Here is an 18,403-nt window from a genome sequence, read left to right on the forward strand (position 1 = left end):
GCCGAGCCACATCAACAGATGGTTTCAGTTAGATTCCAACCAGAACACTAGGGCGATTGGTGCTTCAATCAGGTGGAGGGAATTCGGGTCTGAGACAAAGACAGTCCTACAAGGAAAATCCTAGTAACAGACAAACTTTGGAGAAAGCTTAGGCTGAAGTTTAGGAAGGGGGTAAATTTGAACTACATACGGCGCTGTCTTCATAAGCAGGGCAACTCAGGTATCACAGTATTTTGATGTAATATCATGGTGTTTGTACTCCCACATCATAACATTGTGATATAACATTGAACTGCGGTATTTTGTGGACCCTGGAAATGATTCTGGAACTAGTAAACCCTGCAAGGAGGGCATCCAAGACATGGGATCATCCTGAGAAGATTAAATCAATCCTGGAAATACTATGATGAGTTCTTAAGTGTAAAATATGAAGATGAAAAGCTACACTGTGTAGTCTGAGCACAGCTTGCAGCCTTTGTTCCAATAAGAAAAATAAATAAAATACAGGGAAAATTGTTAATGTAAAACTTTGAAAGTCCAATGCATTCCAATGTTGCTGCTCTTCCTCCCAGCCCCAAAGAAGAATTAATTTACTGCTAGCACTGAGCTGTTTACCAGCAGTTCAGACTTTGGTAAGAAAGACCCTCCAGGGATGAATAAAAAGTGCTCACAAACTCATGGCCATTCTCCCTTTCAGTTTGAGCTGAAAAGTATTTCTGAAAGCTGCCAATATTTACATATTAAGCACTGGAATAAATTGCCTAGGCAGGTTGTGGAATCTCCATCATTGGAGATTTTTAAGAGCAGCTTAGACAAACACCTATTAGGGATGGTCTAGATAATACTTAGTCCTGCCATGAGTGCAGGGGACTAGACTAGATGACCTCTCGAGGTCCTAAAATTTTATGGGTAACAGCCGATTCAACCATTTCACATGAGATTGAGACCATTCAAGAAGAGAAAACCTTTGAGAGTGTGGATCAAAAATGGTGTGTTTACAGGTTTTGGTTTTTTTCTTAGAGGTCTCTGCATTAACTGTAATTAAGCTTCCTTTACGTTTGTGAGTTTAGACAACTTTTCTTAGTTTTCAAGAACTAGTTAAGTGGTCGAGTAAATCCTGCTATCGTGTTGTTCCAAACTTTATTCATAGCAGCTGGTGTTCTGGAAAGGTTTCTTAACTATTTTCTTGAGACTATATACATGTTGCTTGTTGGAATGAGCCAGTTTTTGGGCCAGTTTTACCCCTTTTTTAGACAACATACTCTCTTCCCACCCACTGTAGGCATAGTTATGGTTAAGCATCAAGAAAAATAGCAGCAGACATGTTTACTATGCAAAGTGAGGAGGGTTGGGGGGGATGAATTGCATAATTTTGTGTGTGTTAGGTGCTAAATTCAAAATGCACTCCCTACCAAAAAGTGACAAGGAAAATAATTGTTGTGTTTATTTCTAATAGCAGAATTCTTCTCCCTTCTTGTTCACAGAGATGAACAGCAAAGAGGGTAAAACTAGAGATTTTTGGGCTACTATTTCCCTCTTTCCCTCACATCCCATAGAAGGCAATGGGACTCAACATCTCACCTGGTTCTAAATGTGCAGCCATATAAAGACATGCTCCTGTTGCCAGACACAGCCAAAAAGAACTGGATTACAAGAGAAACTGATCCATAATTTAGGGACATAATCTGTAATACATTATCATCTGAATTGCCAGTCTGGAATATATTGATCTAGTTTAAAATAATCTCTTTTACTGTTAGGCAATTGCAATGTTCACTTGTTCTTGACGATATTTCTTTAATTTTCCAATTTTTTTTCATAATGGAATTTAGCCAGCTAAACCAACAGCAGGATTCCAATCTGAACACAACTGCATTTACCGAGAAATTAAAGATGGGCTCAGGCCACAATAATACATCTCGATGGGCTCCAATTTTTACATTCTAAAAGTCTGGGGCATGCTGAGATCCAGCATTTTGGTTCAGTCCCTTCTTTACCAGAAATGGTAGTTACTGCATATCATGAATGACAGACATGAAGTGAGTTTTAACACCTTCAATTTGCTTCACTTTCTGTTGATCTACAGAAAAAGTCTGGCACGATCAGTCAGGTTCAAGTAAGCTCTTTCACCTTCCTTGGAAGCATCAAGTAGTACTGGCTGTTGCACATTGTTCAGTCTCTCAATAACCAGCAGAAGAGGTCAAGTCAGTTTCAGTACCAAGAGATATATGGGAACCTAACTTAGAGTCAGTTCCTAAATATAAGAGTGGCCTTGATTTAAGTAGTCTTTACAGAGCATGCGTGTCTCTATTCAACAGGGGTATCTGGTTACTTTACATCAATCCCATTGGGAAAAGAGTTATAATTTTAAAACAATATGGAATCCAATGAGCAACTAGGGGAATTTATATGGCTATTCCTATACTTGTTTCTGGCTGCAGAGTATTACAAGGTTTTCTAAATTCTTTCTTTTTTGGAACAAAGGTGAAGTGGCTTGGAATGCTATCTTTATGGCAGCAACAGTTCTCTGCCTGCTTTCAGAACTTTGCTTCCCTAGGCATGCCGAAGGAATCTGAGAATTTGCCTAAGGTGGTTTTGAAGTTCTAAGGATTGGTAAAAAGGGAAATTGCACATTGATCCCCTTTTAATGTTGAAAAACAGAACAGAATCCCTTTTTATTGAAATATAAATGTGTTAACATTTTGAAATTGTAGCCCTAAATTGTTAAATTGCAAAATAACTCTCTCTTCACAAATATTAGAATTTACAAATTCTTTCAAAATCACCAGCGCTGCATGTAATCATCTACTTAGCAATATTTAAGTACTCTAATCTCTTTATGGTTTTTTTTAAATCGCTAAATGTTATTATTCCATAGATTTATTTGCTTTCCCAGTAGACTACCTCTAAATCCTGTTTAATATGAGTTAAAATCTGTAGTCTTGACAGGTATGGTTTTCTCATCAACTGCTTGAAAAGCATAGTGTTCTCACTAAAGTGCCGATGCAGCAGTAATGCGTTCAGAAGACCTTACAGCAAAGTTTGCCACCTTGCAGTAGTTCATAGCAATAAAAGCTTAGTTTTTACCTCTGTGATTGGTGAGATCCCTGGATCCTGAAGGCAGCGGCGTATAGTGTGTCTCGGGGGAAACTGAGGCAGCGTCACTGGAGGAGGCCTGTGTGATAAAACAAATATTATCAATACTCTAAAAGGAAAGTCTATGACTAAACAAAGATGCAAGATGAGCTATGTGATGTGATTACAGATGCACAGAGTTGACAGTCATATACAACACTGATAAATAATCACGGGGGGAAACGTAAGGATTTTAAATGTTGTTCCCAGTCCTCAAAAGGAAGTAGTATCCATAACTTTTCCTACAGTGATACTAGAATAGTGTCACTAAACAAATATTCGAACGCACATCGCAGCTTTAGAAAATGATACTTCCACTAAATCTTTTGACAACATTAAAGATGTCATTGTTAGTTCAATACGAGTTCATTTGCTTGTATGAAAGTCATCAGTCAGCAGATTCTTTCAGCAGGATAGGAAGGTAGATTTCATTATTACCTCCTTTTTAAAAATAAAAACAAATACATTTTGCACTACTCATTGCCTCACTGGGAAGATAAATGGTTATGTCACAAATGAAAATGCTCATAATGCACTGTGCAAAAGAAATTAAATAGAATATACAGCTGTAAGGAAAAATAACCTGTATCAAAAGTTTGAGACATTTGAGAAGCCTGATTTGACCAAAAAAACAAACAAACATATTTAGTACAGGGGAGAGACAAAAACAACCCTATGCAACACAATCCCAAACTTTCCCCACAATAAAGAAGAATTCCAGATCTTATGCCTTTGTCTGTTATCCAAAGGAAATATAGAGGTGTTTCAAATCCAGGGCAAAATACATTTTATCCAGTGAGACGGGTTGCCTCCGAAGGGAATATTATAAAGACCTGGCATTATAAAGACCAGAACAAGGCTCTATTTATGCTTTTGAGTTACAGGACAGCAATGTTATTTTATTGGAATGAGATCTTAAAGCAAAAGATAGGTCTTATTTGTGAACATGTATCATTCCCATAGAGTATTCCTTAAAAAGACAGCTTTTTTTCTCATTTAAAAAAGTGTTATTTCACAGACACAGATTGCAAAACATGTGTTAAAACGTACGGGTTTTCTTTAGTGCCCTCTTCCCACAGTGCATGGGGAGGATCCGATTCGTGCTGCCACCTGGCAAATCCTAGGATTAGACATTTGCAAAGACATGGGATTCCCCCCGCTGCCAGCAGGAGGTGACATTACATAATGACGGGGGAAGGAAAGTCCGTGCAAAGTGGCGGGAGGGAGATGCAAAGGAACAGGCCAACCTGCTGCACGACCTCAGCACTGGCCCTGCCCCAGGTCCCAGCATCGGGTCCCTTCTTCAGAGTATCCCAGGTGTAAAGAGCAAGTGGTACAGTCCCGGTTTCAAGTGCAAGCGCCCAGCTCAGTTGACCGTGCTGCTTCGGCTCCTGGCAGCATAGTAGCAGCACTTAGTGTTCACATGCAGTTGTTAATCTCCAGGGCTTTCATGTCCTTTCCAGGCTAGTTAATGTGGGAGAAATGAAGCACTTAGTTTTCACCACACTGTTTTTCCTACTGCCGCAACCCACTCATCTAAAAATCAGACTGATGACTTTTAGAGAAGATAAAACAAAGGGGAAGAAATGCAACCATTAAGCTATTTCTTAAATCCAGTGACAATGTATTGGATGGGTCATGAGACAAGAGTAGTCACAGTCTATCGCATGATGTTTCCCAAGCACCCATTGACATGAGTGCTACTAATAAATCAAAGTAATACTAGTAACCGTCACTGTTTATTTGTAATGGTTTTGTAATCACTCAAACACTGTTTGACTCAGACTTTCTAATTGGACAGATATTTAAAAAAATAATTTACAAAGGTTGATGAGAATATAAATGTTAATGTAAAATGGGACTATAATGTTTTGGCTCAGCAGGTCTTCAAACATTTGGAAACACTGATTCCATTTTTTTAAAAGGTTTCCAGGAATTAAACTATGATTGACACTGGTTTAGAAATAGTAATGATAAAAATAAAAATAAGGAATACATATTCTGTTTGAAGTCTATGAATATTTAGAAACCCTTTTTAGTGTCATTCTTCTTGGACTTTTGTAGATGCTAATACAGTTTAAAAGGTAAGTGACTCAGTGGATTAGCATACTAGCCTTTCACCTCTGGAGACCCATTTGTAGTTTTCACACAAGGTCATATGTTGGAATGATTTTTGCAGTCACGGCTTGGTCCCTATCAGAAATCTAGCCACATCACTAAAACATTTCACTATTTAGCACAAAGGACATCTTACGACAAATATAGGACTCCTGAAATAGCAAGGACGTTACAGATCATGACAGGGATTCTATAGCTAATTCTTGCACAGCTTCTTCTCCCACTGCCTCCTGCAGTTCAGTACTATTATACCCTCCGACTTCATGAATACAAAGCTGAAAAGGCCACAGGTAGAGGCCACATCCTCAGCTGGTGACCAGTGTAGCTGCATTGACTTCATTTGAAATATGCCAATTTACACCAGCTGAAGATACAGACAAAAGAGTTCAGACCTGTGAGATGTTCAATGCCCTCCAACTCTAAATAAAGACAATGTGAGCTGAAGGCATTTACCACCTCACAGGATCAGGCCTCCAAATTGACAGGCCACTAATGTATGCAATAAGTCCCAAATACGAAGTACAGAGCATGTGTCCACTATGCTCTATTGTTTTATCTTGGCCAGTTAGCACTGGGTAAGATGAGGATAACTGTGATTATAATGTATTTAACATAAGATCTTTTCCCCAAAGTCTCTCCAAAAGCTCAAAACGGAGGAGGCCTCATATTATACATTCTAGATGTTATCTGTCTATTCAAGTACTCATATTTGGGACTCCGATAATAGTGAAGGTTTCTTTTTGGTACTTTTAATCTCAATTTAGGCTGTTGACAGTTTGATGATAGCTTTTCCTAAAATTACTGGAAGAAACTGCCTTTTCAGCAAATACCACTGACTGAGCAAAATTCAAGAGCTTCTAAAAAGGATATTGTAGTGAAGGGGCAATTTAGCTTTATTTCCAATTTTAGGAAAAGCAAGAAGAGGAAGATTTTTTATTGGCATGTTGCTGCTGTTTTATGTACAGTATGCAATTCCCTGTCAAGTATACAACAGTTTTTATTACTTTTCTGCTAAGTGTATAGTTACTAAAGCTTTAATTCCATGGAATACCATATAGGGATCGGACCGTTTTGCACAAATGTCAACTGAGTGAAAATCCTGTATCAAGTTTTTGTGTAAGCCTGTGTGCTAGTAGAAGGAAGCCGCAAATTCTCTTCTTAATGTTTACTGAGAGGGTGCCCTAAACTATTTTCCAAAGTGACTTGTGTAGATTTATTATTCTTAGTATTCATAAAAATATTTTGATGGTGATAGCATTGACATATGAGAGTTCTGTCTTCAGATAGTTCTGCTATTTGCACATGAAGTTCTAGTTACAGTGCAAAAGTGACCTTGAATGGACATAACTTACAAATAGCTTAAAGGGAAAAAATGGGTGAAGAAGTGAGATTTTCTGTCTACTGGGAACATGTCAAAGAGTTCAATAAGAATGTTCCAACAGGTCACAATGATAATCTGTACCTTAGTATCTGCAAGATACTACTAAAGTACAATGCATAAATTCAAAGCATGTGAGTAGTTTAAATGATGTAAATGGGATTACTCAGGTGTTTAAAGTCATGCACATGCTTAAGCACCCTGCCAAATCAGGGTCTAAACTGTTCTTTAGGAATATCCTCCAGGGTTCTGTTGGAGTAGGAACTGTAAAACTCAACTCTAAATAAACAAAATAGAAGACAAAAGTCTACTGGGTTTTCAATTCAATACCTTTGCCAAAGCTACAGACTACCTATAAAGCTGAAATAATAAAAAGCATACCCATAAATAAAAATAGCTTTGATCATTTTAATTAGAACAATGGCAATTGCTTATGAAATTTTATATTCTGTTGAATTGTTTGGTCTGCTTTATGTGCTATACTGCTGTATCCCAGTGAGACCTGTTAATATTAGGTATTTTTCCACTTGCTGCAGATAGTGACCATTCCTATCCTAGCACTTCTCTATTTTCTATCTTGAAATATTTACCCTTGAGATATGAGAAATCATCTTCATTTCTATGACATGTCATAAATTCTTCACACACACACACACACACACGCTCACCAATAACTGTAATAGTCACTAATACATTGTATCTGACAAGTTTTATAACACAGGAAGAAGAGCAAGTTGGCATCCTCTCTTAAAAGAATTCAATGGCTATAGAGAGCACTTACGAAAAGACATGGTTTATTAAGATCATTTTGCTAACTGCACAAGAAACTGATTTCCCCAGCTGAATACATTAAACTCAGGCATACTTTTCATTGGATATTATTGACAGTAATGTTAGCAGGCATTTTCTGGACATTGGCAGAGCAGATCCAACAGAGAGATGGTGGAGAGCATTGGCATGTTTAGAAATGAGATGGGGTAGCTACCAAATTCTTCCACTATATATATATTTATATATATATAAAAGTCTAGAAGCTATAAATCTAACAATGTAGTTAAACAAATACTCTAAAAGAAAACAATTCCACAATGCACTCACAATCACTCAGCTCTTATTGTGTACTTATGCCACACTTGCTCATCCTAAAATGAGATATTGAATATAGTGTACAAAAGTTGGAAACAGTGCTGTCTAGTTTCAGCAGCCTGTACTTTTTGTCTTATAAAGGAGGAAGGTGTGGGAGGGGGGAAGGGGAGAATCTAGCCTTTATCCTTCTCAAGAATAAATAGGAGTTGCTATATAGCTTGCCATATTAATACATATCAAGATATATAAATAGACCTTGATATCTCTCTTCCTCTCATGTAAATACAAACATGCACACATACTCAGGTCAGGGTGATAAACCTCACAAATATGTGAACTATATGTCACTGACATTTACCCATCTATATGTGAGAAAAATATGAACCGAGCAAAGATTTAGGAAAATGGCATGACCTGACAAGTAGTATCAGAATGGCTAGTTATCAGTAATAAAACTGGAAAAGGTTATAAGAATTAAGAGTGTAGGATTTAATAAGAAATACTGGATATAGGCCAAAATTACTCTTGCATATATAGTTTGCATGTCAGTTCAGTAATTTTTTAAGCATTTGGGGATGCTTAAAGGCTCTTTCTATGCATTGCAGTGTGTTTTTCCCCCTCAGACTGAATCTTCTGCATTTTAATGGCACACTACAAGGCCCATCTTTTTAAAAAGACTGTTGAAGCGAACATTATTCAGGATAATGTATAGAGGAAGTGTGGCCTTTGTTTTCTATTTGTGTTGCATGATTATCTACCATTCTTGTGTTTTGTGGGGTTGCTGTTTATTTTCATACACTGACTCATTTAACAAGGCTGGTCAAATTCATCTACTGTGTCAGAACGGTGCCTTTTGTCATTTTATAAATTTATATTTAAATGAAAATGAAAATAAAAATTTAAGATAGTACTACAGTGTCATCATCAACCCAATAATATCTATATCATCAAATGCAAAGCTCAAGTGCATTAAAGAAATCCTGTTAGTTTCTATGACTTTCCATTGCATCCACTACAAAAAAAAAAAAAAAAAAAAAAAAGATGAAGAATGCACAAAATTACTGCATTACCCAGTTTCTGTAGTTATTAAACAGTTTCTCCCAAAATGTCTATGACAATACGATACTGGGAATAATGATTCTGACGTCCTCTGTAAAGTACTTTGAGATTTACTGATGCTAGCGCTATAGTAGAGCTAGGCATCATAATTAATTAATTTATTTATTATATGATATTTTATGATAGTATATTATATTATTATGAGTAGGGATCAACTCATTTTCTTTTAAAGTCCTTTTCTTTCCTCTTTCAGTTTTAAGATTTCTGTTGTAAATGTACTTAAATATTGTACTCAATGCTTGACAATGTAATGTTTTAACAGATATACTATTTTAAAATCTTTATTATTACTACTGCTATTATTATTGCCTACATAAACATTTGTTTACTTTGTTGGAGTCATACTGGCACAGAGACGGTTTCTTACCATACATTTGTACAACATCAAGCACCATAGAGCCCTGATATTAGTTGGGGAGTGGGGAGAGCTCCAGCTACTACTATATCACAAAAAATTAACACTGAGTCCTTAAGTATTCCACATAACAAGTAATGAGGCACACCAAGAAGATAAAAATTTCTTAAAACTGTTATATTGGGGGATTTATTTATTTTTTGCCATAAACTTTAATATTAACTCGGGAAATATACTGAAAAGTTGACAGCTTTATTTCTCAACTTGAAAGAAGAAGAAAGAATTAAGGAGACTTTAAGAACTGACAAGGTTGGGCTTATCAGAGCTCCTACTATTTAAGGCAGACTAGGGAAGGTCTTGTTCAGGACCACTCTACTGTGAACTAGGTTAGAGGTCAGAGAAAGGTCAAACAACTGCCATGACTGATACCAAGACCCTGTCATGTTTCAGAGAAGCCAACAGGTGGCATGGCATGACTACACAGGGAAGTTTGCTTTCCTTAATGACATAGGAAATATTTTTCATGCTGAACTTGTAACTGCAGATCCCACTTCGGGGGATTTGTGTTGGTAAATTTGTAGCATAAATTAGAGTCATTTTAATTACGAAGAAATACCAGCTGCATGGCATTATCACAAGTTGCCTGATCTTTCCAGGCTTAATGAGATGACCTACTTACCCCACATAAAAATAGTGACTTGTTTCAAAATCTGTTTTTAGACATTTGACCACGGTAGGGAACAAACAGCAGATGAATACTATCCTGGGGGCGGGGGGGGGGGGGGGGGGGAGAACTGCATTGCCCGGTTTATAAGTCTTAAGAATGCTCATGTTCTAAGCAAACTGTGCTTGTGATATTTTGCTGAGTGTTACTGAAAGTGAGGATATTTTTAACATGACTCTTGCAAATAGGGACTCAGGTTGTTGGTTGTTTTTTTTTAATTCTTTTAATTAAAAATAGCAACTATGAAAATGTTCCATTAGAGTGACATGCAGCCCGACTGCTCTTAGCTAGTACACTATTTTAGTCTATAATTACAAGTATCATATTACTAGGAATTAAATTTAAAATGTAGGGAAAGGGTCTACCAATTTGGTGGTATTATTAATAATGAGCAGAATCCATGAGACAAGAAAGAAGGGCAGATGTCAGTACGATAAAGATTTACTCTGCTTCACTTTATTCTTGTATAGCAACCTGAAACTTTCAATAAGAAAGCTTGAACCACATCAAAAGTCAAGGCTTTTTCAGACCGGTAGGTGAATCTATAGTCACTTCTATAACGATGTGAAGAAAGAGTTACAACCTTCACATGTACTGAAGTGAAGTAAAGTACAAAAGACAAAAACTAAAGGAGCAACACTTTTGCACCATCCAAGAGGTAAAGGAATCAACTATACTTTGACAGATGGCTACCAAAGCTTCTGAAAATATTGGCACCTAATTAAACTAAAAATAAAATAGGATATGTGTATGTTTATTTCCTGAATTCCCTATGCACAGGGGTAAAACCAAGATTTGGACAGTACTGCAAAATCTTGTTCCACATAGTGGCCGGATATATTGTACATCTACCACATTCAACCCAATTTATAGAGACCAATGGTTAAAGAAAACATAAATAGTCTTGTTATTCTTGGAAATCAATCATTTTTCTTCAAATGCTGGTGGAAGTAAAGGGCGGACTCTAATTCAGCTCAGACAGGCCCCTTTTGAATCATGGTTTGAGAAATACCAAAAATTAAATTCTGCCATCCAAATTAAATATAGCTACTGATTTTTTTTCTTTTAAAACTTGAATACTTGAATAATTAAACATTTATCCAATATTTATTTCAATGGTAGAAGAAAATATTGCAACATTTCAGACATTCTTCAGTTTAATGAATAGTACAAGTGTCTCACTTATAATCAAGAGTGCAAGGTGGAGCTTCACAAATATCTCTTCTGGAGAGTTTTATCAGGTTGCTTTCAGATTTGATGCTATTAATAAAAATAGGCTGATTTATTGTGGTTGTTGGAAGTCAAAAAGAACAGTGATCTTCTGATTTGGGGTCGGCATCACAGCTCTGATAACCTATAGCCAGAAAAGTAACGCTTTCATTTATTTAAATAAACGCAGGGCTTAACAAAACTTATGGCATCTGAAAATGCATTTTCCTCATTTTCATGTATAGGAGACAATCACTTAGAAACCACATCTGAATTTGCTATAAGTTTTGGTTTCCTAATACAAAAATTACAAGGTTACGGTAGGTTGGGTATAACTGGATCAAAAATGTAAATGAACATAAGAGAATTCTTATTCATTTAGGCTTAATTGAGTGTAATTGATATCTCTGGTGTGCTGCCAAATCTAACTATTGTGAATAGTACCTAATGTATGGACATTATTTTTGGACTATTGAATGCCAGAAAATAATGAGCTGGCATTCAGCTTTGGTGAATCAGACCCTGAATTTTCATCTAAGAGCAGTTTTGAATTATTACTGGAGATAAGGTGTAAATGTGCAAGGGAATTTTATCCATGTTTCTTCCATGAATCATAAATGAGGGAAAAATTATAGTCTAAATTGCACTTAAAAGGAATAAAGTCTTTTCATGTCATACATGATTTATCAAAATGATCTCATTTTAAGGGTACTGTGGTGTATCTTGATTAATAACATTAGTAAGCATGATGAATAGCCTCTTTAATGGTAACGCAGAATTTATTGGCAAAATCCCTACTACTACCAAAAAGGGTGGGAAGTAAAATATGCAGTGGATAGTTACTTGCAGATACAGCTTAAGTAAACTCTCTCCATGGTATTTTGCACTGAGAGGCCCTTTGATATTTGTTCACTTGAATTTATGTGTTGGCAGTGGACAAACAATTTATCGTCAACCCCGTTTTCAAAATGAATAATGAATTTTACATTCTATGGCAGCTCAAACCACTAAGCAAGTCAATTGGTTACCAGTTCACTGCAAAACAAGTTGAACTGTGAACGTACTGTAAAAGTATGTAGTGCGTTAAGGTCTTTCAAGCTACCTCTGGAAAAGGGTATATTACCTTTCAAGACCATTGGTCCTGTCCCCTCATGACCTATTTCAATATCCTCTTCACATTTTGCTTTAATATCCTAAATACTTCCCTCTCGTATTGCTCCCTCTCCGCTTTTTTTAAGCTGCTCCAGTCTGCCCTAACTAATTTCCTTTTGGGCTGATAGATCAGAAGCCTTCCTACCACTGTTCCTTTTAGACCTGTGAAGCCCTCCTCGTAATCCCGCTGCTTGTCCACAATTAATCTTTCCAGTTGCCACATTATTAACACTACCACCCACAGACAGAGGATGCCTGAGCCTGGCTGGATACTAGCTCCCCACTGGAGCATCAAAGATGTCAATCACACGCTAGTCAGAAAGTTGCCTGCTGTCAACATCAGAGGTTTTCATCCTCTCCTACCCACTGATCAAACATTTTTCCTCAGAAGATTAATTCAAAGTCTCCACCCATTTCCTCCCATATCCTCTTTCCCTTTTAGGTTTACTCAATGATCCATCTTCTGTATGAAAAAGGAAGCAGTGAATAATAGAAATCTTTTCAAAACAAAAGTTAGGCAAAAGTAAATTTAAATCCCAGATGTTGTCAACCTTTTTTTCCCATTTAAACACCTTAAAGCAGCCTGGATTACGCCTAGCCTGAAATGACTCTCTTTGATCAAAGGCCCCAAGACTACACAAATATAATCACAAGGCAGTGACTGCTTCTAAGCAGCCTGAATTGATTTGTTTTACTGTAACATATAGTACATGTATAACAACAGTGCATTTGTTTCCTTGACTTTCAAGACCTCTTTTTCAACTTATAACATATTATCACTTGAAGCCAAGTATTTTAGGAATTATATTTAGCACTGATTTTTTTTTTTTCAAACGATGGTGAACTGCCAGAAGAAACTGACTTTGATATGTTGGGTTAAAGAATATTTGTTTTTAAGATTTTTTAAGAAGTATCTATAATTGACGGCAGAAGCAGCTGGGGGAGACTCTGCTAGTCAGATCGAGTTTAAGTGAGTGGGCTGGGGAGGAAGGAAGAAGAGCCCTCAGCATGGTAATCTCCTCCGTGATAATAGACCAGATTCTAATATTTTCACTCATGCTAAGTGGCTCCTTACTCCTCCATTAGTTCAGTACCATTCAACATAATGAATAATAGAATCTGATCCTAAAGGAAGCACCAGAGCTACAAGTTCCAGCAGCACAGTGTTGTCTGTTACTGGGAAAGGTACAGATATGAGAAATTAAATACAGTAAAATGGTATGGTAGAAAGCAGACCCATTTATATAATCCAGTATGAAGCGTATCCATTGCAAAACCTGATTTTGGATTTTTAAATAAGAATAATTGATTTGAGATGGCTTCACAGGACAAAATTGTACTTTTAAAGCATACTGGTACCCACAGAAGATAGATCTGAGGTTAGAGTAATTACGAAATTGACATACTAATTCAAGTGATCAGATTAGCACTTGCCAATAGTTGGCAAAATAAACTCAAGTTGTGGTTCAATGATTTTCAACTAAATGGCAGAGAAAATAAAACCAAACAATCAAACTATAAATTCTCCTGGATTCTTAATTCTCCCAAGATTGTCATTAAGTAAACCAGGAAAATATCCCACCAGTGGCAAGTATTTAGTGGCCCAACAAAATACACAATAGACTTGCAGAGCATGCTGATCTTGAGTTGCTCTTCCAAGTTTGGCAAAATGTAGTCCTTGCAAGAAATGTTTAAGTGTGTGACACGCTAAGATGTTTTATGTTGTCTTAGACTTCCTATTAATGTTCCTGTTTATGTTCCTGTAAAGGAAGCTGAGAATGCAGCCTATGTTCTGCTTTCATTTTATTTATGCCATGCATATATGCACACACACACGAAAAATTCTAGCGGTGTGTCTTAAAGTATCAGAGGGGGGAAAAAACTAAACAGTACAAAAAAATAAGCCTTTGTGAACAACTGTGCAAGTCTTATACAATTATTCCTTGAGATGTCATGTAAAGAGAACCACAAATGCACTTCTAGATGGACAGATGCAGGCTCCTCTCAAGAGCATTAAGCCTGTGCTCCCAATTTATTGTTAACTTAATTCCACGTTTATTACATTTCGTTCATTGCATTACATCATGCAACCATCTCTCAGGACTTAAAGAACAACATTCAGTCCTTTGTAAAAACTCATCATAAATCAGAAAGAAGTTGCAAAAAGATTGGTAAGTTTCAAATGTGCATGTAAATAAATTAAGAATGTGTAAGATTTCAGTATCTCTGAATTCCATTCATTTTCCATAATGTTTGGCCTTTGTACCCTTCACCCACTATATCACATCTACAGATGGCTGGCCAAATTCTTCCATCAGATGTTTATGTCCAAATCCCAATGAAGTAGATGGGACTTACATGCACTGAGACACAACTTGGGAGAGGGTATAGTGTCACCTCTATACTTTGTTTATGTTGGTACATACATCCTTAATCCACTATAAATTGTTTTTGCACTATTGTCATATGAAAACAGCCAACCCAAAATACATTGCATTACATTCGCTATTGCACCATACAGCCATTTGCAAAGTGCTTTATCTGAACTCCAGGGCTTAGCCAGCAGGAGGTGCTCGGCAACAAGACACCTAAAGAGCAATTTCATTTTCTGAATGTAAGTCCAATAGTTGCAAATAATGCTTAATCTTCAGGAATCTGTGAGCTAGGGTACTTCTAATATAGACTCAGATAATGGTGCATAGTACCATATAGACTATACAGACACATATATACATATTTACACATGCATATGTATTGTACATATACAAATAAACATTTACACATATACAGTGGAATCCTCTACTTATGTTAACAGAACTTCAATATATGCAATGGTTCACTATTACCAGCACTGTAGTGGGCACCGGTCAGTGCACTGAAGAAATCAAAGACCATCAGTCTATCTGTCTATAGATGGATTTCACTGTATTTGAGTTCAGTATAAGTGAATTCCTTTGGATACCATAAATATATCACATTTTAGTCTTTGAAATACAGGAGGTCTATAAACTCTTAAATTCCCTTGCCCACTTGATTTCCAGGGGTCATCAGATGTCAACTTAGAACCAGCAAGGAAAATTGCTTTCATGGCTATTCCACAGAAGAGGACATATAACACACTACCATCTTTTCAGAACATATACAGGCAATGGCAATCTGGGAAGAGGGGAACTGGGTATATTACTGTATACAACAGACCTAAGTCCAGTAATTTGCAATATCAAAGAGTTAGCTTTGCTTTTCAGTTTATGATGCCATGCTTTCTCACTTTGCAAATTAATGATTTTTTCCTTTTGACATATGAATGATAAAAGATTAATCTACGTGAAAATTAAAGCCTGACCCTACAGGTTAAAGGTTAACATTAGTTTTGTAACTATTATTCAGCTATGTTGCTCTCCTTGCTTAACAGACATGGGAATTAAAAATTTGGGAAGGTTAAAAAATGCTTTTAAGTAGTCTTCCTACAGGCATGTGGGAAGAAAACTGAGTTGGAGCTAAGCTTCTTGTCAGACAGCTTAGTCAGCAGAAGGGGGTGCTATAGTGCAACCTATTTAAGATGCAAATAGAGTAACTTTTGTAACAGCAGATTAAAGCAAGCATTTTATTCACTTGGCATGCCCACAGCGTACTGAACGTTGGAATCAGGCTTGTCACTGCACACCGCAGGTTATTAATAGCGCTCAGAACAGTGTTGCTAAATGTGCAAGTTAAAAAAGCAAATAAACAAAAATGGATTTATCTGTGGTATTTGTTCTCTGGCAGAATTCAGCAAGGCCCTGCCTTGCACAGAAGATTTGTTAATTCAAGACCACAGAGGCTCAAAGATTTTCCTTTTTTCATGCATCTGATTGACAACCACCTACTGCAGTCAAAAGTTCTTCTAGTATAAGTGAGCTATAAACCTAGCATTTTAGAGAGAGACAGTGATTATTTTCAACCTAACCAAGCACATTTAAAAACAGGGCAAGTTGGAGAGAATCTATGGAACATGACAACTGCTTTCTAATGGGTCTTCTTGGATTCTGTTGCTCTGGTGAACTACCAGCATGTGAGAAAAGACAAAATCTAAGGCTTCTGCAGGACCAAATCAACACATCGCACTGTGGCTTTACACTTTATTTTCCTACATTGGCAGGTGTTAGACCAGCAAGTGGGTTTCCTCTCCCTCTACTCAAGCCAGTTCCTGTTTTCTTCATCTCGATCTCTCGGAGACTCATCAAAAACAGGATTTAATTACATCTCAAAAAAAGGGGGGGGGGAGGAAGAGTGTAAACATGACTCCTTTTTATCTCCTGATACATCTGGACAAGTAGACAATGTGCTAAAACAAAATAAATCTGCCCTGACAGTCACATCAAAGGGTTCAGCTAGGGGCTTGCAGCTACTTAAGGCACAGGAAGGTTGTTGCTAAGCATCGCTCTACAACCTTAAAGAAGAGCTTTTTTCTTTCAGAGGGAGATGAGGAAAGCTCGAGAGTGGGAACCAGACTGCAAAGGGAGATTGGGGATTTTGGAGGATTTTGGAGCTTAAAGTGAACTGTGAGAAGAAAGGGGTTTTTTGTTTTGTTTTGTTTTGCCTCTTGACACACAGTCTACTTTTTTGGGTGGAGGAGGGAGAAGGAGGAGGTAAAACATATGGATGAAACATCTTTTTAATTTTCCCCTTTGGATCAGAACAGGATATCAAAGACTTTGCCTTTTTGTCAAATCCCTGTTCTTACAGTAGTATATTTGAAAGAGAAAGACTGTGACCAAAAGCAATAGGATACAGAGCTGATTGTTATTGAAAGCATATTGCAAAATGTGTGCCTAGCCCCCATTTCATTCAAACATCAGGTAAATATACACAACTAAATATAGGAATTCAGCTGGAATGTCAATGTCTAATCATCTCACTACCCAGTAAAGGGAAACTTCGGATGCACACACATGATTTGATGCTCATTTCCTAGTAAAATCTATTCCCTATAGTGAGTGGCCTGCCTTTAAATCTTTTTGTCTCTAGCACTGAGCATTAAAGGGCTGATTTTCACATGTGTTGAGGATCCACAATTCCGAATGAAGTCAATGGGAGTCAAGAGTGTGCTAAAAAAATATATATATTTTTTTCTTTTTTATTATAACATTGGCATTGGCAAAATGGGAAATTACAATTGCACCAAGAGATTTAATAATACTCCCCTACTTACGCTGGTGGATAAAGAAACATATATTCGGTTGCAGATAGGATACCCAGCATGAAAAGTACTACTTTCAAGAAATCTTTTCAGCTTTTGTTGCTGCGTTCTGAGAAATAGAGAGAGTCAGCTATGAAAAGTTTATTAATACACTATTAAAACCAATAACAGATCCTTCCCAGTACCACTGAGAGGTAAAAATACTATAACTATCTACCTATGCCTTTAAAAAAACATTTAAAATGTAAAAATGGTCCTCATCTCCCTTTTTATGAATTAAACAAAGAAAATTCTGAAACAGCTTCATTCCACATGCAGGGTAGCTATCAACATGAACAATTACTGAGCCTGCAATATTGCACAAATAAATAACACTTAGCATTATCTTCAGCACTATCATATTTATTAAACAGTGACTGAGGGCAGTAGTAACCATTTTTACTGTCCCATATAGCTCTTATTTTCTAATTAAACAGGAGGTTATTTCCACTGCTAACACAGCCATTTGTCTTATTTGAGTATTACATAATATTTTTTGCCAGCCAAGCCTGACTATGAAAAGGAGTGTTCTGTGTGGTGAACTGTGGCCCAAGTTGCTTTACTGTTTGGTAATCATGGAAATGGGCCATTTTCTGGTGTGTTAATAAATAAACTTTTTGCAATTTCTCCTAAAACATGATAAAGCTCATACTTTGTCCTACCCTCTAGCTTCAATACAAGGGCAATGAGCTGTATTATTAAAGATATAGGTCAAGCAAACCTGACGAATTCAATCCTGTGGGATGCTTTAGAAACTGTTGTCATATTACTGAGATCATTCTGCTGCTCCTAATTATTCCTCTTGGTTGCTTCACATTTCAAGTGATTTCTCTCACACTTATGTCAAAATTTATAAGCTGCTCTGTGTAACAACACTACATTATTTCCTCACTTGTTATGGTAATATAG

The 18,403-nt window shown here is 36.8% G+C and overlaps 1 protein-coding gene across 1 annotated transcript in view; it reads right to left on the minus strand.

The window, feature by feature from the left end:
* The window catches only part of LRMDA (leucine rich melanocyte differentiation associated), a 931,481-nt gene that overhangs the window by 134,862 nt on the left and 778,216 nt on the right, over window positions 1-18,403 (minus strand). The window contains exon 6 of the mRNA XM_026653719.2: window positions 3,088-3,175. Within this exon, the coding sequence (XP_026509504.1) occupies window positions 3,088-3,175 (88 nt within the window). The remainder of the gene's footprint in view (window positions 1-3,087; window positions 3,176-18,403) is intronic.

Source organism: Terrapene carolina, unplaced genomic scaffold (genome assembly GCF_002925995.2).
Source record: "Terrapene carolina triunguis isolate 2854851 unplaced genomic scaffold, T_m_triunguis-2.0 Scaffold147, whole genome shotgun sequence".
Classification (NCBI taxonomy): Eukaryota; Metazoa; Chordata; order Testudines; family Emydidae; genus Terrapene; species Terrapene triunguis.